The sequence below is a fragment of the Globicephala melas genome, chromosome 10 (genome assembly GCF_963455315.2).
Source record: "Globicephala melas chromosome 10, mGloMel1.2, whole genome shotgun sequence".
Taxonomy (NCBI): domain Eukaryota; kingdom Metazoa; phylum Chordata; class Mammalia; order Artiodactyla; family Delphinidae; genus Globicephala; species Globicephala melas.
The window spans coordinates 80,636,553-80,659,478 of record NC_083323.1 but is presented as its reverse complement, the minus strand read 5'-3'; the positions used below and the strand labels follow the sequence as shown (position 1 = coordinate 80,659,478).

General features: G+C 40.6%; 2 protein-coding genes across 4 annotated transcripts in view; one reads left to right on the top strand and one right to left on the bottom strand.

The window, feature by feature from the left end:
• Positions 1-2,363, top strand: part of FGFR1OP2 (FGFR1 oncogene partner 2) — a 32,807-nt gene extending 30,444 nt beyond the window's left edge. For all 3 annotated transcript variants that reach the window (XM_030830529.2, XM_030830528.2, XM_070046459.1), the window contains one exon: positions 339-2,363. In XM_030830529.2, coding sequence (XP_030686389.1) covers positions 339-476 — 138 coding nt within the window. In that variant the 3' untranslated portion in view covers positions 477-2,363. The remainder of the gene's footprint in view (positions 1-338) is intronic.
• Positions 2,364-9,611: 7,248 nt separating this feature from the next.
• TM7SF3 (transmembrane 7 superfamily member 3) overlaps positions 9,612-22,926 on the bottom strand; it is a 37,681-nt gene continuing 24,366 nt past the window's right edge. The window contains exons 7-12 of the mRNA XM_030830512.2: positions 19,154-19,240; positions 17,522-17,602; positions 16,755-16,907; positions 13,916-14,013; positions 12,991-13,153; positions 9,612-11,744 (exon numbers count right to left, since the gene is read on the bottom strand). Coding sequence (XP_030686372.2) covers positions 11,482-11,744; positions 12,991-13,153; positions 13,916-14,013; positions 16,755-16,907; positions 17,522-17,602; positions 19,154-19,240 — 845 coding nt within the window. The 3' untranslated portion in view covers positions 9,612-11,481. The remainder of the gene's footprint in view (positions 11,745-12,990; positions 13,154-13,915; positions 14,014-16,754; positions 16,908-17,521; positions 17,603-19,153; positions 19,241-22,926) is intronic.

The window sequence follows — 22,926 nt, the reverse complement described above, 5'->3', positions numbered from 1 at the left end:
AAATATAAATCTAGGTGTTATTTTCTTACTGTGATTTTCTATACTGTGATTATAAAATAGGGCTGTTTCTGAGGTTCTGTCTACAGTTACAGCTGCATAAATAAAAAGGCTTTTCAGTGGTGGAAGACATTGAATACATGATTCCTACCTCTTTAAAAAAGTGTTCCGTGGATTCAAGTTGTCAACTTCAGCTGCATATATCATTTAATACATTTCTGCCAATTACAGTACTTGCTTTTTATTTATCATACCTTCATGTGTTTGGCTTTTCTTAAGATATGTTTGTACTCTTGTAGCCACCTCGGTGACTGCTTCTTTGTTTTTGTGCTTTCTTATAGCAAGAAAATAAAGGCTTGAGAGAGATCCTTCAAATAACTCGAGAATCATTCTTGAATCTTAGAAAAGATGATGTGTCGGAAAGTACATCTTTATCAGCATTAGTGACCAATAGTGACCTGAGTCTGAGGAAGAGCTGAAGAGCTTTTAAGTCTGTGAATGAATTAACAGAAAAATCCATCTCAAGCTGCCCTTTGTTTTATTTTTTATAATATGTACAGTGCACTGGCAATGACATTTTTAAAAGACAGCAACAAGAAAATGCATAGTTAATGGTCATAGACGTTATTCCAAACTATAATTGAAAAATAGAAACTAAGCCTTTGTTAATTGGTGAACAAGTTAAAGATTTTCACAGTGACTGCTGAATGTATCAAGAGCTTTCAGCAGTGCTGCTGGCTTTCTGGTTGACACTTGGATAAACATGAATATGCCCGACAAGTGTCTGGGAATTAATAGAAACATCCCAATTTTAAAATACAAAATTTGCCACAGTATTGTGAATGGAAAATCGTCATACTAAATTATATCCTCCCTGTATGGTGAAAGTTAGCAAGTAGCTTATGTACCATGAGACTTCAGCTTTAATGATTGCCTACCTACCTTCTCATTAATTTAAATTTTTGTCAAAGAAAGTTCAGTTTGAAAGACTTAGGAATGTTTTATATGCACCATAAATAAAAGAGGTAATTTAATTTTAGCTAATTTATCCTAATTAATACTAACAGTTGTCCATGATTTGCTTAAGTATATGAAATATTTCAGGAATGAAAGAGAAGGAATACTACTTTCTAAGAAAGAAGAGCTTATAAGAGACATATTTAGTAGGTTAAACTACTTCTTTGAAAGAATAAGTTTTGGTTCTAAATCAGTAATGGAGATGAGATTTTTCTCTTCTCTGTTTGATCTTTAAGGATATTATGTAGTTCATTTAGCTAACAGTTGAAATGTTTGATATAGCAAGATAAGTATGGTAATTTCAAAGTAAATTGGGAATTCCTCTGCCTCAAAACCTTTTTTTTTCCCTTAAGTAATTACGCTTAAGACATATAGAAACAGTAAGTTAAAATTTAAAAAAAATTTTTTTCTAGATCTATTCTTAAGTTCCATCTGGTTCTCATAACCTACAAGATGTTTCTTGTAACCTTTCAGTCAAAGGGCTAGGGGGTGGTGAGGGGGAAATCTGGATTTATAAGTATTTGTTTTATTTTTTACAGAATATATATCCAGTATATAAATTTTTAAAAGCTGCTAGAAATAGAAATGTGCTTTAACATCAGTTGAAATCTAAATTTTTCATGTTTTGTCGTGATTATAGAAGAAAAGGTAAGAGTGTCAAATATGATTATTAAATATACTGTACTCACATTAAATATATATTAAAAATAGCACAGTAGAAAATTCTACTTTGGAGTATATAATTTGTTAAAGTAATATTTACATGGTAACTTTTATGTATAATTTCATATATTGGTAAAATTCAAAACTACTTTTCACTTCGGAATTTTTTATCTTAAGTTTGGGGAAAGTGGGGTTGATGGGACTGATTGAATAGAAAAGGGCTAATGGCCCAAACATTAAATAGATTTCTTTTCTCATTCAGAGGCCTTAATTGTTATTTGGTAAACAAGTGACAGTTTTTATTTTTCAACTTTTCTGTTGGTTTTGGGGAAAGTATCCTTTAGTTTGATGCCACATTCATTCATAGAGTTTTTATCCCAAGTCAGAATTGAAATAAGCTACACAATTGAGAGTAAGTCTGAGGCAATTCATTGGGGCAGCTCTATTATAAAACATTACTTGATAAATAATTATTTTTGTAAACAGATAAGTTGAGTTAATTTATTCTTGGTCTTCTTACTTGGATATTATTTTAAGAACTTGGTGTTTAAAGACATTTATGTTATTATATAGCAAGTGTTCTAGCCCATACTTTTTTTTTTTTAAGCAGAACCTTAAAATTTATGTCTGAGAATATGTACTACTAGGAACCTATTTTATCAATAAAGATGAGCGATTAAAATTGGTATGGTCTCCAAGTTTATTTTTTCTTACCAGAAACTTAGTACTTAGCAACAGCTTCTATCTGTATTTCTTAGGAATTGGCCAGCAACTTATTGCTGACTTGGCAGACCTTTTGATCATCTGTGGTGGGTTTAATAGTGTCCCCCAGAAGTATGCCCAGGTCCTAACCTGTTGTACGTGTGGATGAGAGCATACTTGCAGATAGAGTCTTTGCAGATTTAAGGATCTCAGGATAAGATCAGCCTGGATTTAGTATGGGCCCCAAATCCAATGACTGTTGTCCTTATAGGAGAGGGGGAGATTTGAATCACACAAGGAGAAAGTCATGTGAAGACAGAGGCAGAGGGTTTTGCAAATCAAGGAGCCCTAAGGTTTATGAGGGGCCAGGAGAGATGCATGGAGTGACCTTGGCTCCCTCAGAGCCTCCAGGAGGGACCAACCCTGCTTGATTTCAGACTTCTGGCCTGTCAAACCAAAGGCTGATGTGAGAGCAAGTGAATGAATTTCTCAAATACTAACTTCCCCTAGAATATGTTCATTTTAAGACCTACCTCAGTAATTATAAGGTTTTTGTTCCTAGCTCATGCAGACTCTAGCATGTATAGAATACAAGAAGTGAAAACCATCTCTATTCAGTAGAAAGAAAATCACTGGTATCTATCATTGAAGGGATTCAGGAGGGAGAGCTGGTTTGGAAGAAAGGTTGAGTAGCTCTACTTGTGGAATGGGAAGTTGTCCTCTGTTGGAAAAACCTTCCGACGTTAATAAGCAAAATGAGAGAGTGCATTTTTTGTCTTCTTTTTCAGAGAAAGGCCTTCAATCCCATCCCTGAAATTAGTCCCCTAAAACAACAGTCCCCAACCTTTTTTGGCACCAGGGACTGGTTTCGTGGAAGACAGTTTTTCCACAGACGGCGGGGGTGTCGGGTGGGGAGCTGGTGTCAGGATGATTCAAGCGCATTACATTTATCGTGCACTTTATTTCTAGTCTTATTACATTGTAATATATAATGAGATAATTATACGACTCACATCATGCAGAATCAGTGGGAGCCCTGAGCTTGTTTTCCTGCAACTAGATGGTCCATCTGGGGGGGATGGGAGACAGTGACACCCAAGTGTCCTGCTTATGTTCAATCTACTCTGTGATCTCATTTTGGTCACCGTCACTGCAGAAAACCCTGCTTCACAAAGACAGGATGCTGGAAATGGAAGCAGGCCTTTCGGTGCTTTTGTGGCAATCTCAGGATATTCCACCTTGACTTCAATCCAGAACGTATGGGGATTTGAAGTTGTCTCACACATACTTTTAAGGCCACCGTCATTTGCGATCTCAAGCAGTTGATCCTCTTCTAGCACGGACAAAGTCAATTCACCTGGCTTATTCACAAATGGGTCACAGATCCATTCCTTCCCAGTTCGGGCTTTTGTGGTTAAGAAGTCATGCTCAAACTCTTGAAAGCTGAGACAGGTGATCATGCCCCAGCTGGGAGAAAGAAGGCCCTGGCTCAGTCTCTTTTAAAATCTCTGCTAATGTTTGAAACATGTCAAAAATCCCAATGTTCACTTGTCGCCCCCATAATTTCAGTTTGGCTTTGAAGGCAGCCGCTTTATCTGCCGACTTGAACACAGTTGTCATTCTCCCCTGAAGTGACATTGCATTCGTTGAGCAGGTTGAATATGTCACACAAGTAAGCAAGTTTTGCGACCCATTCTGTGTCACTGAATTGTGCTGCCAGTGGTGACTTTTTCTAAAAGTAATCTCTGGAGCGGCTCTTGTAAAAAAACTCTGGCCAGTAATCTACCTCTAGAAAGCCATCTCACTTCTGTGTATCGGAAAAGACGTGTGTGCTCTGCACCCATCTCCTCACAGAGCTGCGTGAACAGACATGAGTTAAGGGCATGTACTTTAATGTGGTTGATAATTTTAATCACATCCTACAAAACAGTTAAGTTCAGGTTACATTTTTCGGCTAGCCAGCATTTCTCTATGGATGACACAGTGCATAGACTCACATTCAGAAGCGACCTCTTTGACCAGAGTAGTGAAACCAGAAAGCCATCCAGTCATGGCAGCCGCTCTGTCTGTGCATATACCGACACAAAGTGACCAATTCAGTTTTCCTGATATGTAATCAATCATTCAAAGACTTGAATAGTTCTGCAGCTGTGGTGTTGGCTAGCAACAAAAGTGCACATAACATATCCTCATGCACATCCTCCTGAAAAATATATTGCACAAAAGTGAGTATTGTTGCCTTGTTTTCAACATCGGTAGACTCATCAACCTGGATTGAGGACCTCGGTGACTCATTAATCCTCTCTAACAACTGTGCCTTAATATCCTCTGCTGTTTCATCAGTTCGTCTACTTATGGTGCTAGCCGAAAGAGGAACACGTGCCACCTTTTGAACTGCAGCCTCTCCTAGAAGTTCACGACAAATGTCCTTAGCAGCAGGCAGGATCAACTCTTCACCAATACTAAGGGCTTCTCAGCTTTAGCAATGCGGTTAGCCACTAAGAATGATGCTCTCAGTGCAGACACATTTGAGGAAGTTGTGGCCTTCAATAATTGCTTGTGTTCTTTGTGTTCACGGTTCGTTTTTGAGAAACTCCAAAGGCTTGTCTTTTAATGCACGGTGTTTGATCTCCACGTGGCGAAGCAGTTTCGAAGGTTTCATGGCTTTGTTGGATAGCCGGTCGCCACATATTATACACAGCGGGCTTGGAGGACGTGAATCACCTGTTGCAATGAACCCGTAATTTAAGTAGGACTCTTGGTACTTTCTTTTAAATGCAGCTTTCTTTTTGTTGGCAGTCTTAGAGCCTTCTGCTGTCTCATCATTGTGTCTTTCCCCTTTTCAAAGAAGCTCTCCAGCGACGTTTGGTTTTTACTCATTTTGGCTAGGGTTAGCTTGCGGGCTTACCAAAACTGTGACTGAGACAAGTGCGCAGTGTGGGAAAGAGGCACGGGTGGAAGAGGTAAATAAAATAATGGGCGGGCCACGCACGGACTAAAATACGTGTCGGATTCTGACTGAAAGCCTGCCCCCAGATGCAGCTTAATTGTCACTTGCCACTCACTGATAGGGTTCTGAAATGAGTCTGCAAGCAATTGATTTATTGTGGTCTCTGTGCAGTCAGACCTCTCTGTTAATGCTAACCTGTATTTGCAGCCACTCCCCAGCACTAGCATCACCGCCTCAGCTCCACCTCAGATCATCAGGCATTAGACTCTCATAAGGAGCGCACAACCTAGATCCCTCGCATGCGCAGTTCACAGTACGGTTCGTGCTCCTATGAGAATCTAATGCCGCCGCTGATCCGACAGGAGGCGGAGCTCAGGCAGTAATGCGAGCGATGGGGAGCGGCTGTAAATAGAGATGAAGCTGTGCTTGCTTACCCGCTGCTCACCTCCTGCTGTGCGGCTTGGTTCCTAACAGGCCATGGACTGGTACCAGTCTGTGGCCCAGGGCTTGGGTACCCCTGCCCTAGAACCTTAGGCCCGGCCCTAATGATACATATATTTTAGTCATTTTAAGGAATTTTGATACACAGATGGTCTCCAAATGAGACAGCTAGTTTACTTTAAAAAGTTGAGAACTGGTTCAATTCCTGAAAACACAGCCCATGGAGCATGGGGGAGCCAAGGCAGGCTTAGTAATGTGTCTCGCTTGCTTATTGCAGCTGCATTCATCTTCTTATCCTCTAGCCCTTTCCTCAAAGCTCCCAGATCATCCATCCTGCACCACGAGTGCAGGCAGGCCAAGCACATTCAAGCTAGTCTGGGAGAGAGAATCCATTACAGGAGGAGCCACGAGAACCTCATGGGAGACAGAATAGGCCTTTCACCCTTAAGGACTTCAAAAAGAAAAAAATTGTGGCCATGCTTTAACCTCCTTCCAGGGGAAGGCATTCACCCTTAGGGGCAGTAGAGTCAGGTATATTATTGTACTCATATGTATAGACTCTGGAATAGAAAGAATGATTCCGAGGGCCACAGCTTGTGGGTCACTCAAGTTCTGAACTACCTGCCAGGGAATGATTGGAAGGAATCATTAGGAATCACTAGGGTCTTGGAAGGAATGGAAAAAGAAAGGTAAATAAAGAGGTAAGGTGTGCTCCGTGCAGTTCTGTAGTACAGTTAAAATTTAATGAGGAAGAGAAGACTGACAATAAAAACGGAACTACCATATAATCCAGCAATCCCACTTCCGTATATCCAAAAAGAACCAAAAGCAGGATATTGAAAAATAATCTGTACTCCCAAATTTACTTCAGCTGCAGCATTATTCACAATAGCCAAGATAGGGAAACAGTCTAAGTGTCCTTCAACAGATGAATGGATAAAGATGTTGCATTTGTATGCAATTGAATATTATTCAGCCATGGGAAAGAAGGAATTTCCGCCATTTGTGACAACACGGATGGACCTTGAGAGCGTTATGCTTAGTGAGATAAGTCAGCAGAGAAAGACAAACACTATGATATCACTCATCCGTGTGATCTAATAACGCCAAACTCCTACTAACAGAGGGCAGAATGGTAGTTACCAGGGGCTGGGGGTAGGGGAACTGGGGAGATGTTTAAAGGTATGAACTTACAACTAGAAGATAAATACATTCTGGAGATCTAATATCCAGCATAGTGATTATAGTCAACAGTATTGTATTATAAACTTCAAAGTTGCTAATAAACTAAATCTTAACTGTTCTCACCACAAAAAAAGAAATAATCATGTGACATGATAAGAGATGTTAGTTAATGCTGTGATAATCATAATATATAAATGTATTAAATCAACACGTTGTACACCTTCAACTTATACAATGTTGATATGTCAATTATTACTCGATTTTAAAGAAAACAAAACAAAACCTGACAACGTCCTGATCTGGATCAACTGCTCAAAATGTCCAAAGCTGAGAATAGGAGAGCTGATTCCCACCAAGCACCAAAATGAAGGGCTATAATGACTGGTGGGCATACAAGTGAGACTCCACCGGGGCACCTCCCAAGTGAGAAGGGAAGGCCTCCAGGCTTTTGTTGGTGCTTTTCCTCCACTACATGGAACGCACTGAGCCTCCCTGGGGTCCTGCTCTTCCTCCAAATCTCCACTTAAATGTCACTTCCTCAAGGAATTCTTCCTCAGCATCTCAGATTCCACCCCCAATTCCACTGTAGATTTTCACTGCATATTGTTACTTCTTCTGTAACTATTTTAGTGTCTGTCTCACTTATCACACTCTAAGTCCTGAAGCAGGGACCAGGCCTGTATTGTCTGTCATCTTCTTCTAGGTCCCAAGGCAATGCCTGGCATTTAGGAACTCAACAAAATATTGAGTGAATGGGTGAAGGTGAGATCGAAATCAGACTATTATCATTCACTGTATTACGGTTATTAAAATTTTGCCCCTGGTGATGCAGCTTCATACAGAACTGCCAGCCTCCCCCGTGTAATGATTATGGGGTAGTCCCTGGTAAGCCCAAGTTTCCGCTAAACTTGAGCCCCTCTTTACCTCGATTTCCTAAAGAGTGGTCCTTGCAAACGTAGTGGCTGAAGTGCCCAGGTGTCTTTCAATCAACCATCAGGATAAAAGGACTTGTAAAGTGTACTAGTCTGCTAGGGCCCCATAACAAAATACCACAGACTGGGGGGCTTAACAACAGAATCTTTCTCACAGTTCTGGAGGCTGGAAGTCCAAGATCAAGGCTGATTTCTTCTGAGGACTCTCTCCTCTGCTGGCAGATGGCCACCTTCTCACTGTGTCCTCACATGTACTTTGCCCCAGAGTCTCCGTATCTTCTAATCTTTTTGTAAAGACACTAGTGAGATTAGATAAGGGCTCACCCTAATGGCCTCATTTTAACTTAATTCTCTCTTTAATAAAGCCCTCTCTCCAAATACAGTCACATATTGAAGCAGTGGGAGGTGAGGGCTTCAACATATGAATTGGGAGGGGGGAACACAACTCAGCCCATATCAAAAAGGAAAACACAGGTAGCCTCCCTCCCAAGAAGGGCTGTAGCACAATGGGAAAGCCTCCACCCAGTTCTCAGGAGATTAGCCAAGAATTCTGGGGTTTTAATGAAGGTTAATAACAGGTATCAAGTACATCATCAAGGAGTGAACTTTATACCAAAAAATTCTTTACAAATGCTGCTGTGGAGAAATACTTATGGATATTGGAAATTTTAAGTATCTATCATGTACTTTGTAATGAACAGGAAATGGTCCACGACCAAAGAGAATTAACTTGGAAAAACATGTTTTCACTGTGTAAAGTTAATAACTCCCCAAAAGTAGAGATCATGGCAATATTAGGAGCATACGAGCTTCCTACCAATTCAGCAGCAGAAGAAAACTGAAAATAGCCAATGAATTACATTTTCATTATGACAGAGTATAAAGCACATTTGAACAGGGAGTTCTCAAATTTTGGTCTGGGCACAATTATTTGATAACTGTGACTTCATATAATTTACTCCTTGGTTAAGAATTGCCTCAGGTATGAAATAACATGATAACATGTTAAGATCAGTTAACATTATCTCTGAAGTTCACTCCTGGTCTAATATTCTAGCAATTTCTTTGCTAGAATCAGTTTTCTATCCCAATTTATATAGAACTCAATTGGTCTATAGCACCGGTTAGCTGCTGTGGTTTGGCAACCTAGTAGCTAATCTACAATAGGTTAATCAGAACCAAAACATTTAAATAGTAGAGCCGAGTTTCCAGCAACACTATTTTTCTTGTTTGACACAACTGAAGTACTAAAGATACCAACACAAACTAATGCATTAAAGACATCAGCTTTCCTTTTAACAAAAGATATAACTTTTTTTTTTTTTTTTTTGCGGTACGCGGGCCTCTCACTGTTGTGGCCTCTCCCGTTGCGGAGCACAGGCTCCGGACGCACAGGCTCAGCCGCTCCGTGGCATGTGGGATCTTCCCGGACCGGGGCATGAACCCGCGTCCCCTGCATCGGCAGGCGGACTCTCAACCACTGCGCCACCAGGGAAGCCCCAAAGGATATAACTTTTAACACATTATCCCATATTTTGTTCATTTCCTATCATTCAATTTATACTTAAACTGATTTTTTTAATAAAGAATTGTTTGTCCAGATTAAATAATTTTGTTTTTATAGCTGTGAAACCGTCCTCTCATGTCTTGTTACTTTGGTACAAAAATACAGTTGGTAAAAAATTTTATAAGAATTTTATAATAATGAGACTTCTTAGCATTTTTTCAAAATAGGTATTTATTATTAAAAAATTATACGAACTGACTTATTACTCACAAAAAAAATTAGCATGAAAAATTTTAAACAATATGTCTCCCCCCTCCAAGAAAGTGTGTTTTGTCTTTATACTCTTTACTGTCAGTGCATTTTGATGGTATAGGAAAAAATTCACACATATTCCATATAACTTTGTTAGAATTTACAACAGTACAGCAGAATCCAGAATCCCTACAGCGAATTATTAAGAAAACACATTTTTTCTTCAAGTTTAAGTGTTTTTGAAGTTATATAAACAGTGAAGATTACAAAATAAATAGTAAACAAACACCTGTGTATAATTTTTCAATGCAAGAAATGATTAGTCATACATTTTTTCATTTTGTTTCAACCTTACCAGAACACTTTTAAGAGCGAAAGTTGAAAAGTTTCCAGTTACCCGAAACTTCAGAAACCTACTGTCCATTGAAAACCTCAGAAAAGCAGCATCATGTAAACAGCGGTTAACTTACAAATGGGAATGCAACAACCACAACCGACCTCAAGGCCGCTCCGGCACGTCAGAGTTCCCAGCTCTAAATGCAAGACAGAACCTCCTCGGCAGAGGCTCTGACAGTTAAAAGGCCGTGAGGAGAAGGGATGCAGCCCAGGGCATCGGGCGCTTTCTCGTGGTGGAACAAAGTCAAAACTGAAGGGACTCTCCTTACAGAGTCCAAGTCACTGAAAGCAGCTCTATTAAACACCTGAGTCCTTTCTGACGCCCTCCTCAGCGCTTTACAACACAGACAGGACAAACGAAGGCTTCATGCACAGATTTTCTGAAACTGTGCCAATGCTCTAACAACTAATTTAGCAGAAAGAACTACAAAATGCAAATTTTTTAAAGGTTTCCCTATTAATGGGATTATGGATGAAGCTAGGAGCCAATCTGTCTCCTAAAAATAAAACAATTCATACGTCATCGAATGCAGTTTCAATTAGAGATTAGCTGTCAACACTATTTTAAAAGGTCTTGAAAGGAAAAAAAAAAGGCCATTTTTTAATCTGGAATATAAATAAATCATCCATATAAAAGCTCTATTATCTATATAAATGGAGCTACTTTCAAATAATTGGAATAATTTAGCTATTTAAAATACCATTTTAAGCAATAAAAGGCAAACACGAGGGGTACCTACTGAACTATATACTTAAAAAATGATCGATACAGTAAATATGTATTTTACCATAAACAAAAGAAGGGTACTTTTTGATAATATATAATACTAAGAAAGATGCAACTAAGTAATCAGACTGCTATCAGTAAGAAAATAAGTTAGTTTTCCCTGTTTTGTACTCTGAAGTTCAAAGGCCCAGTTTCAAATTCCCAAAGCTCCAAACAGAGTGACAAATAAAAGTTCAATCCAACCCTTAAATTAAACCACTCTCCGTGCCCTGGCCCCCGAGTTTGGACAGACTCAGGTGACAGAATTGTTCAAGGTGTTATAAAAAAAAAAAAAAAACACCAGGGCTTTACAAGAGAACCACTGTTTTCAAGTTCCTTTTTTTTTTTTAAGTGTATCTATTTAATGGAATAAGTTGACATATATTTATAAACCAAAAGGTAATGCCTTACGTATTTTATAATAAGGAAGAACCTCCCTACCACCAACTTTTTGGCCATCTTTCTCCCTCTCACTTAGAATTACTGTCATCTCCCTGGTATACCCTTACCCTGTATCAATAAGGAGACCACAATACTGTACAAAGCACAGACACAGAAGCTGGTTTCTTAGCAGACTTGCCCCAGAGACTGCTGAAGCAGCAAGGCAGCAACACCCAATCTGAGGCGGTACCTGGGTTGTACTTCAAGATTGCACTGACCAAGCCCTCCGCATCTACAGAAGCAGGGGCGTTCTTTCTCCAGCTGGCTGTTCCTTCTGAAAGAGCTCTTTGATCTGGGCTAATCGGCTGTAGAGCCTCTCTCTCAGTGGAGGGATGTGGTAGCTGGGGTCCAGGATGTTCGTCACTCTGCGCTCACGCTCTCGCTTCCATAACTTGTATGGGTGGGGAGGGAAAAACGGTTGCCCTCTTTCTCTTCGAATCTGTAATGTAATTCCACTTACAGCCAGCATGCCCCATACTGCCAGGATAATAAAGTCTAAAGAATGGTAGAGAAGCACAGTTTGAACTCTTGTATTTTAAAACCTAACACAGATCGAAGACAACATTTCATAGCCTCAACCTGTATCATCTTTTCTCCGTTAATATTAGACTTTCTGGTAAGTTTGTCCAAACATACGTGTATTTCCTCACCAGCCAAGGAATAAGTGAGGAAGCTATGGTCTTACATTTTAAAATAGGAGTTTCCAATTACCGGCATGTAAAGGAATCAGTTGTTTGGACCCTTGGCATTCCAATATTTTATGACTAGTGCCCACAGACACAGCTGTTTGCTGTTTGCTGTGTTTCTCCAGAGGTGGGGGGGAAAGGCAGTGATCTCACAAATGTACATCATTGGAACGTCATGATGCTCTTTTTTGCCATCCCACCCTATATGGGACCCCACCCCACTCATATAGAGTGGATACAGAAGTGCATGAAAAGATTCAACAAATTGTACTGAGCTTCTAGCAGAAGACTTGGCAAAATACTGTCAAACTTCCAAGACATGTGGATTTCAAGGTCTTTACCATCAACCTCCTAAAGAATGAGGGCAGGTTCAGGATAGCAGAGGGAAAGATGTGCCCTTAAATATTCATAACAATCACAATGGTGCTTATATATCTTCAATTCTAAGACCTGCTTTTCCATCCTCGCTATTCTAACATTTCTGAAACCAACGTATCTTATAATCTTTGTGAACATTTAATTTAGTAGTCATTTTTTTCAAAAAGTGAATGGAAAATCTTTAATGGGTAGACTCTTACAATTGAGGAAAAATACAGCTACTGATTGAAAACCACTTTCACTTTGATTAGCAAATTACGTGCTTCTTTATAGGAGGAAAACAAGGGAATAGCTTAAAAATATCAGGTTGTCGTTCTTACCCCTCACCCCACCCCAACTCATAAGGTGCCAAACAGCTTTATTCTCAGCATTTTTCTTACAACTGGGAATTGACCAGATAAACCTTTGTAATCCTGACTTAGAAATTTCTTAATAAAGTTCATTTACTAGATTTTTAGAAGTATGGCTTTCAGCCACCTTACAAATTTAAATTCTTCATTCCTATGATCATAAGTTATTAACACAGGGCTCTTATCGCATTTGGATGGTGTGAATTTCCACCTTTTGTCCAGTTAACCTTCTTTCAATCTTTCAATCTGGTTACCAAGAGTTCTTGTTAGCACAGGTGGGCCAGTATTCCTATCTGACTATCACTTGGTTCTTGGATTGAGTCTTACCATTCGTTTGAAAAGGCACATTTATGAAAGCTCTGCGGAAATCCATGTGGAGCACTCTCTTCAGTACGTTCAAAGTGATGTAGGAAAGGCTTGTGTACAAGTAACTGTCAACGGCCAAGACCACCGAATAGGAGCCAATGAATCCACAACTCAGTATGTTCAGCTGTGGAAGAGCAGAAGCGTTTAGGCGGCACCTCTGGTAGAACAATAATAGTTTTTAACTTTGATCACTGGCCTCAATCCCAGGGAATTACTTCTCCCTCAGAGCATATGAAGAAGAGACCAAGTCTTACAGCTGAATAAAGGTTACCTGAAAATATAAACTGAAAACAATCTTCAACACCTACAGTTGGTAAAACAGTTTCCCTCATCATAGAAAATATCTTCCCTGTGAAAGAACTTCAACAATAAATTCTAATTAGATTAAGAACCATTCTTCTGGAGAGACGGCTGAAATGAACAATCCGGCAGATTGTTGCATTACTGTAAGCCCTACCTTCTCCGCTTCTGCTGTTAAAAGAGGGATGACCTGCACCACTTGATGGAAAAAACATCGTAACTAGGTAATGGTAACTAGAACTTCTCTTGCTTTCATAGTAACAAGGCTATTTAAAAATCAATCATCTGGGACTTCCCTGGTGGCACAGTGGTTGAGAGTCCGCCTGCCCATGCAGGGGACACGGGTTCGTGCCCCAGTCCGGGAAGATCCCACATGCCGCGGAGCGGCTGAGCCTGTGCGTCCGGAGCCTGTGCTCCGCAACGGGAGAGGCCACAACAGTGAGAGGCCCGTACCGCAAAAAAAAAAAAAAAAAAAAAATCAATCATCTGATACAGATAATCAGACAGCTCTCTCTGGTGAATAAAAATGCAAAACAACTGAAGGCCCAGGACAATAGGATGAATAAACTGACCGGATGACACTTACTATTCTTAGGCAGCCCATGAAAACCACTGGAATGAGAATAGCTATACAAGAGAAGGTCACCCAGAACACTGAGTCATCACGGAAAATCTTTAGGTTTCCTGGAAAAGCAAAAAGAAATCAAGAGTAAACAACAGGTTCACCAAGTTAAATTTCATTTTCTCAACGTGTGAACATAGACGCACATCGAAGATTTAATTTAACAACCAGGGAATATGTCGGCAATTAGATATGAACTGACTTTTTTCATTTAACTGTCAATACAATCCCCTTTGAAGGGAGTGTCCTAAGAAGGTAGAGGGGTGGGAGGAAAATCAAGCAGGTAAATGCTCTGCATTTATTACCAGGATAATTTAGAAGAGGCTGGACTAGTCCAAGCTCTTCCGTTTACCAGCTGTGATGCTGGGCCTCAGTTTCCTAACCCATAAGACGAGATGGTTGAACTACTTCATCCCCAAGCTTCAAATCGTCCCTTCTAGCTACAAATTTCTATGATTCCATGATTCTGTACTGCAAAGTAAAAAATGTAAGTGGCATTCAGAGTTAACCATATGAACTCCCATATAAGCACCAAAATCGATTTAATAGGGTTTTAAAAAAAAAAATATATATATATATATATATGAGTTTGCACCCACTCTTATTAAGGAGACACTCACCCTAAATGTCCTTAAGCAATGAGATAGTTCATACATTAACTACCAAAAATAAGATAGTTCAATACATCAACTACAAACAATTCTAACCCATCATCCCTCCATCCTCTAAGCATTAACACAAAGGGAGGAAGCTCATTAAGTAGTATTTGATTTAGCACTTCTAGAGTAGAGCTCTGAATCTCCATTTTCAACAGACATCCCTGGGAACCTGTCATTTAGTCAAATCTAAACACTGCTACTTTCCAGGTAGATAAAAAGCTACCTGCGGGGTGGGGGGGTGGCTGTGGAAATGAACTCGGCTATAGGTTTGCTAAAATCAGAACAAAGGGCCTTGGAATGGTCAGTAAACACACAGGTCACCAATTCTCTCTGATCTTAAAAAACAATCTTTAGAGAGCCAACTGCACTCAATATCCTGTGTTCTCAAGAACTGACAGCCTCAAGAGACAGGCATTCTTTTTTTTTTTTGGAGACAGCTATTCTTATATCTAACATTTTCATCACCTTTAATCTGATATTATTATATAAGAACTAAACATTGTCACAAGAAGGAAATAGCCTAATACTTTTTTTTTTGTGTGTGTGTGTGTGTGGTACGCGGGCCTCTCACTGCTGTGGCCTCTCCCGCTGTGGAGCACAGGCTCCGGACACGCAGGCTCAGCGGCCATGGCTCACGGGCCTAGCCGCTTCGCGGCAATGTGCGATCCTCCCGGACCGGGGCACGAACCCGTGTCCCCTGCATCGGCAGGCGGACTCTCAACCACTGCGCCACCAGGGAAGCCCGCCTAATACTTTTGAATGTAGATACTCCCTTTTTTTTCTTAATTGAAATACAGTTGATTTACAATGTTGTGTTAGTTTCAGGTGTATAGCAAAAGTGATTCAGTTATACACACACACATACACATATATATATATATTCTTCTTTGGATTCTTTTCCATTATAGGTTATTACAAGATATTGAATATAGTTCCCATGGTATATAGTAGGGCCTTGTTGTTTATCTATTTTAAATATAGTAGTGTGTAGATACTCCTTTTTTTTGCATTTTTGACAACAAACAAGAAATGTTAAGTTATTGTACAACTGCAAAGTGAAGGGAAACAGAATGGGGCACCCCAAAATGTGCCCCTTTGGCATGAGCTGAAAGGCAATCAAGACCCAGCAGATTCAGAAAAACTTTTCTTTCCCTTAACTGCCTAAAAGAATTTAGATCAGGGGCCTGGCCCAGAACGAAAGCAATTACCAGAGGTAACTTTTTATCTGAAAGACTTACCTGCATGGCAAACATCTGCTCTTCTTATAATGTTCCTGTAAACTGCCCTCCTCCCCTTTGAAACCCCAGACTCCATTCCATTTCTTAGCTCGGGATGGCAGATAAGCCTCAACTGCTTGACTGCCTTTGAGGCTTATATTTTTATGGGACTCCAGTGGCATGAAATTAAATCTGTTTTTCTCCTATTGACCTGTCTTATGTCAATTTAATTATTAGAGCAGCCAAAGAACCTAGAAGGGTAGAAGGAAAATTTTTCCTCCCCTACAAAAGGAAGTTAACTTACAAGCTAACTAGATTTTAAAAATTGATAGAAATTGAATAACTTAAAAAAATCCCCAGAACCATCCCTTTGCTACTGTCCTAGGATGACTACAAGTAGGTACTTTGGGAATACTCGGGGTTTGGCAAAGGGTGGGAGCAGAGGTTAGGGGTAAAGAGAAGACGGGGGACGAAGCACCAGGTTCCTCAGCTCAGCTGCCATCAGAGCAGCACCAAGTTTATCTGTGGGGTGTATCAGGCTTCTGCTTAAAATTCACTTGAAGAAAGAGTTCCAGGGTTTAACAAATGAAAAACGAAAACCACTATTCTGCCATATATAAAGAATCCCCTTTACCTCCCTTAATTTTAACTAACAGAAACACACACCCACACTGCCCTTAACATGACAAATAGATACAAAGCTACCTCCAAAGACATTCTAGAATTATCTATACAGAGCGCCTTTGAGGAGAGAGGGATTCTTACTGGTACTGACCCTCCCCAAAGTGCCACATTATCCGTGCAAATTTCCAGAACTCTAAGGAGAGGCCCCGAATACCTGACGAGGGGATATGTGTACTAGAGAGCTGAAATGAACTCTTTAAACAGTGAACTGAACACACACAACGTGAGTTCCACATCTCCTACCCAGTGGAGTGAAGAAAGTCACTGATGAGACGAGGAACCCCAGCACTAGTCCAACACACAGCATGCAGAGCACGAGGATTCCAAATCGCCACCAAGCAGCGACCAAAAAAATCCCACCGACACTTCCGGCAACGGCCGTCAGAACCAGGCGGACTGCACAGGGAGAGAGGATGAACAGTTAGATCAGAGGAAGCTTTTCCAACCGCACCCTTAGACACACTATACCATTACCAGAGCCAGCCTAGCCCTTCTCTGGGTCAGGCACCGAAGGTGCATCAGTGGTGCAGTGAAACCGGCACGGGGAGGCCCTCTCTAGGGAGGGCCCGGTCTGAGGCTGGAAACCAGCCGGGGAGCTAAACCTCCAAGGACTAGTGACAGGCATGGCTTCGTACAACCTATAATTGGGGCAGAGGAAGAAGCGGTGACAAGCGTTCTGTTCAATGTGACACGGAAGGAGGGGCTGTGTTTGTTTTAAGGTAAAGAAAATCCTAACACTCTGATTGCTGTAAATGTCATATGGTCAATATACCACACAGCTGGAACACAGGTTTATAATCAATATGGTCCTTCACTTCCCTCAGTACCAAGGAATTCCTCCAAGGAACGAGGAGTAGTTTAGAAAAGATGTGTAGAGCACAGGTGGCCAGTTATTTTACACACATAAGAGGATATCACACACAATACTGGTCAAACTGTAGAAGGAAAGGTGGGTGTAAACGGTGCCTTCCTTTTTGAACACTCAATCAAACTATATTATTTTCACTTACCATCATACTTAATAGGTGTCAGTCTTGTAATCAGTATATAAAAGAAGAATCCCATGAAGATAAAGCCTATGAAGAATAGTTCTAGTAGCAAACGACCAAGGAAGGAAAAAAAGCAAAAGCTACAGTTAGTAAATGCAATTTAAATGTCTAATCTACAAATACATGCTTCAGTTCCCAGAATGTACACATGAGGGCATTCAGAGAAGAGAGATAATTATCTAAAAGGCAGGAAAAATTCAGAAGTCATTGGGAGTAAATATTATCATTAAATGGGTACAAATTCAAGTATTAACTATTGGATACATTTTCTTGTGTATAGGTCAATTTCAATTGGTCAGTTAATTGTTAATTTCATAGCTCATTTTAATATATTTATACTTCCTACTTAAAACAAAAATAGTACTTCTGTCATTGTGTCTGATCTGAAATTACAGACTAGATTTCAATTCATTACATGAGCAAGAATACAATTTGAAAGGTTAAAAAAAAATATATTCCAAAGGAAAATGTGACTTTTATGTCTTCTTTTAAGTCATCCTTTCCTGTTTAGGATGAACACCAACCATTGTCTTTATCTATAAAAAACCTAGTAATATCTTTGGGACCTTGCATACAGCTTAACAATTAAATTCTGTATTACAGAATCATTTTACACTTTGAGAAATTAAATATTCTTCACAATATTCTCTTCTCAATCAACAAAAAAAGTATAGTAATGGAGGGAAAGGAGTTGCTGCTTCAAACAATTTATTAAAGCAAGTTCGAGGAGTTTTATAAGGTCAAGATTATGTTTACTATCCCCTTGATGCTCATTATACTGCCTGTTAATGAATTATATAAGGATTTTTTTTTTTTTTTTTTAGTAACTGCAAACATTATATAAAAGTCAGCCCAGGGCTTCCCCAGTGGCGCAGTGGTTGAGAGTCCGCCTGCCGATGCGGGGGACACGGGTTCGTGCCCTGGTCTGGGAAGATCCCACATGCCGCGGAGCGGCTGGGCCCGTGAGCCACGGCCGCTGGGCCTGCGCGTCCGGAGCCTGTGCTCCGCAGCGGGAGAGGCCACAACAGTGAGAGGCCCGCGTACCGCAAAAAAAAAAAAAAAAAAAAAAAAAGTCAGCCCAATGAATTCAAATCAATTCAATGAGCATAATTCATATTCTACTTCCCCCATTGGGTTTCACTGAGCAGATCGTGGAGTTCCCATTTGCTGTCTGAACCTCCCAGGGTTGTGCAGACATTTCAACCTCCCTGTACTGTACACTGCAGCCTGATTTATATGAAACCATGTCAATCACCATCACCAGAATCCACATATATTTTTACATAGACGTCCTGATTTCTAATTAGTAATCTTTGGTCAACTAGTCAATCTAGCAACTGAAGTTTTGATGCACAAATCAAATTTTATTCCCCTCTTAATAAGAGAAGGTTGCATTCCATTGCTGAGAAAAGAGAAAAAATCAAAATGCATTGTAATTCAGTAGAATCTTTACTAAAAGACCCCAGCTACAAATCTATAAAGATAGTGGAGGTAGCCAGTTGCTTACTCTCCTTACAGGTCATAAATTCCCCAGCAGCATTTCAGAAAAAAGACCACAAGGCATGTAAATAGCAACTATATTAGACAAAATACCTGTTTTCCAGAATCTGTGTCCAAAGAAACAGATGAAGAGACCAAGCAGGGCAAAAAGAGTGAAGAACACTTTGGTAGATACTCTTCCTAAAAATAATGAAAACTGAGTGCATAATACATCGAATTTGATACTTTGAATCAATATAGAACAAAGCTTCATGAAAAAAAGCAAAGTGAACTGACAATAATTTATTCCATACGTGTATAACTTATTTTAAAAATATCCTAAAAATAAATAAATAAAATAAAAATAAAAAAAAAAATCCTTGCCACCCCTAATGACTTACTCTGTGTGGGCAGTGAATACCAATGGTTGCTGGTGTCACAAAAAGAGAAGTCAGACGACACTGCTTCCTGATGAAGGTCTGCAATGCTACCCACGACACATTTGGGGGAGGGGATGGGGGAGAAGTGGGAAAGGAGGAGGAGAGAGAGCGTGCCTGAAACAAATAACTGTTTCTTCACAAATAAACTACAAGAAGAAAAGGAGGGTCAGGGGAGGGAGAACGATGGCTTAAAGGGGATTTAAGACACACATCAACTAAAAACAATGTGCAGACCTCATCTGAAACCTGATTCAAACAAACAAAACTGTGAAAAACAATTAAGAAGCCTGGGAAAATGTAAACACTGGCTGTTAATCTGATGCTATTAAGGAATTATCTTCAATATTTTTCATTGAGACTTGTGCTAATGATACTGTGCCTATATATTTTTTAAAAAACAGCACTTATCTTTAAGATATACATACTGTACTAAAATTTCATAAGCAAAATGACCATTAGGGACCCACTCGAAAAGAATCCAGTGATAAGGGGGGTGGGGCACAGGGACACAGGTGGGTGTATAACTGCAACAAGATAACGGCCATGAATCAAAATTGCTAAGGCGGGATAATGATATATGGAGGCTCACTGAAGTTTTCAACCACAAAAGATTTTAACCAAAACTCACATTAAATTAAAGAAGACGTATTATTCTATAAGTAACACATGAACAAATTACTACCAATCTTCTCAATTATACACGTTGCTTGGGAAAAAAATGTAGTGTAATAACTAATGATGAAGCACAATATGCTCCCTGATGCCGAAGAATCCAAACCCTGTGATCCTCAATCGGCACAAACTTAAATAGAAGAAACAGGATTCGAAAGACAAGCCCTACTGAAGGGAAAAACAGATCCACTAAATTCACCACCATCGTGACACCTTTGAGATAAACACAAGAAAGTCATCCCCGAACTAAAAACAAAAACAAAGCACCTACGCAAACTCCTGTGAAGTGTTACAAACTGACCACAAGTCAAAACACATAAAAGGGGCTTCCCTGGTGGCGCAGTGGTTGAGAATCTGCCTGCCAGTGCAGGGGACACGGGTCCGAGCCCTGGTCTGGGAGGATCCCACATGCCATGGAGCAACTAGGCCCGTGAGCCACAACTACTGATCCTGCGCGTCTGGAGCCTGTGCTCCGCGACAAGAGAGGCCGTGATAGTGGGAGGCCCGCGCACCGCGATGAAGAGTGGCCCCCGCTTGCCACAACTAGAGAAAGCCATCGCACAGAAACGAAGACCCAACACAGCAAAAATAAATAAATTAATTAAAAACAAAAGTACCAATGCCACTGTGGATGTGAGGATTAAATCAGTCAGTGCTTTAAAACACACACACACACACACACACACACACACACACATAAAATACCTGAGTGTTCAGATGGATACCATGAAGACCTACATTTAGATAAGGAACACAAAACAGAAGACCACCATTTGCAGGGCATAAAATATACCTACATATCAGTTTCTCTGAGAATGAAGAGCTCAAAAGAAAGATGAAATGAGAGTTACTGCAACATCCTGCTTATTTCAGACCTGCGGCTGACAGCAGTTCTACGATTCAATCCTTAGAGCAAAAACATGCAGTTCAGTGGGATAATTTTTTTCAAGTGAAAATCTAGCGGAAGTTTCCAGCAAGTGGTGCAGTCACCAAAGACAGCAACCCAAGAAAAACTGGCACACACAGTTAGATATGTTCCTCCAGGACATTAGACAGCAGAGAGGAACTAAGTAGAATCTCGGATCACAGTACCAGGAAGGAAGGAGAGAAAAAGTTAAACATACAAGTAAAGCCCGAGAGGAGAGATTTCATAAGTAGAATCTAGAGACAACACAAGGTACGAATTCTGGGGAAAATGAAGACAAAGGGGTGAGTGGGAGGGGAAGACACAGGGGAGCCAATGTTTAGTGTTTTTAATCATGACGGAATCACTATAGCTATGACAGAGGCCAAGGTTTTAATTAAAAGGCAACGTGGGGCTTCCCTGGTGGCGCAGTGGTTGAGAGTCCGCCTGCTAATGCAGGGGACATGGGTTTGAGCCCTGGTCTGGGAAGATCCCACATGCCGCGGAGCAACTGGGCCCGTGAGCCACAACTACTGAGCCTGTGCATCTGGAGCCTGTGCTCCGCGCAACAAGAGAGGCCGCGACAGTGAGAGGCACGCGCACCGCGATGAAGAGCGGCCCCCGCTCGCCGCAACTAGAGAAAGCCCTCGCGCAGAAACGAAGACCCAACACAGCCAAAAATAAATAAATAAATTTTAAAAAATTAAAAAAAAAAAAGGCAACGTGGGTCCATCCGCCCTACTGTAAGCTCAGGAAAGGCATCCTAGTGTGCATCGAGCTTGAAGACAGAAGCCACAGAACCGAACTCTGAGCTGGAGGAACAGTAGGATGGGACCTTTCCCTCCCCTCCGCCTAATGTGAAAAGACAAGTCCCAGAGCTCACTCTCATTAGGAGGGGCCCTGGCGCAAAGAGTTTGAGGGAAAGGAAAGGGAGGAACCCAGACAAGATAAACCCATCAGTCAAAAACGCAGAACTTATATCTGCCTGGTCTCTTGCTCTGTATCTCTCAAGGACCTTGCGCGTGGCAGTGGAAGACTGGGCAGGATACAGAAGACAGCAAACATTAAACCCTGGCTTGAACCCAGCCGACAGACTTCATTCTTTAGAGCAAAACTCCTTGAAAGAGTTGTTTGAACTCTTTCCAATTTCTTTCCTCCTATTTGTTCTTGAACATATTCGAGTCAGGCTACCCTGAAATGCTCTGACTGGCACCTGTGGCCTCCATGTTGCTAAATCCAATGGTCATTTTCCAGTCTCTTTCTCAGCTGCCCCGTCAGCAGCATCTGACCCAGGTGATCACTCTGCCTTCCTCTAAACACTTTCTTCTCTTAGCTACAAAAAACTTTCCTTTTACCAATCTGGTTGCTCCTTCTCGGTCTCCTTGGTGGGATCTCCTTCAATTTCCTGACCTCAGTAATCATTGGAGCACCCGGGGCTCAGTCCTTAGACCCCCTCCCTCTCCTACAGCTATAAACATAAAAGGAATGATAAACATGGAAAAATGCCATTTGGCAACCGGCTGGTAATAAATGTTTCAGGCAAGGCTCACCAGATGCTAAAGCCAGCAAGTGAAGAGTTTGAGAAACGACTATTTACCTGTACTCAAAGTATCTCCCCAAAAGATACTTAAAGGGGAAAACAGTTACTACACAGTGGAGAAACCTGGCTGACACCCAACCAAGTAATCAGGGTTACTACCACCAGTAACGGAAAACACAGATATCAGGTGCCTCTAGAGAAGGACACTTCATCACTTCTTTTGTATTCCTATAAAAATTCAAAATCTGAACTTAGTCACAAGGAAACATCAGATAAACCCAAATTGAGGATTTTCTACAAAAATAAATAAACTGTACTCCTCAAAAAGGTA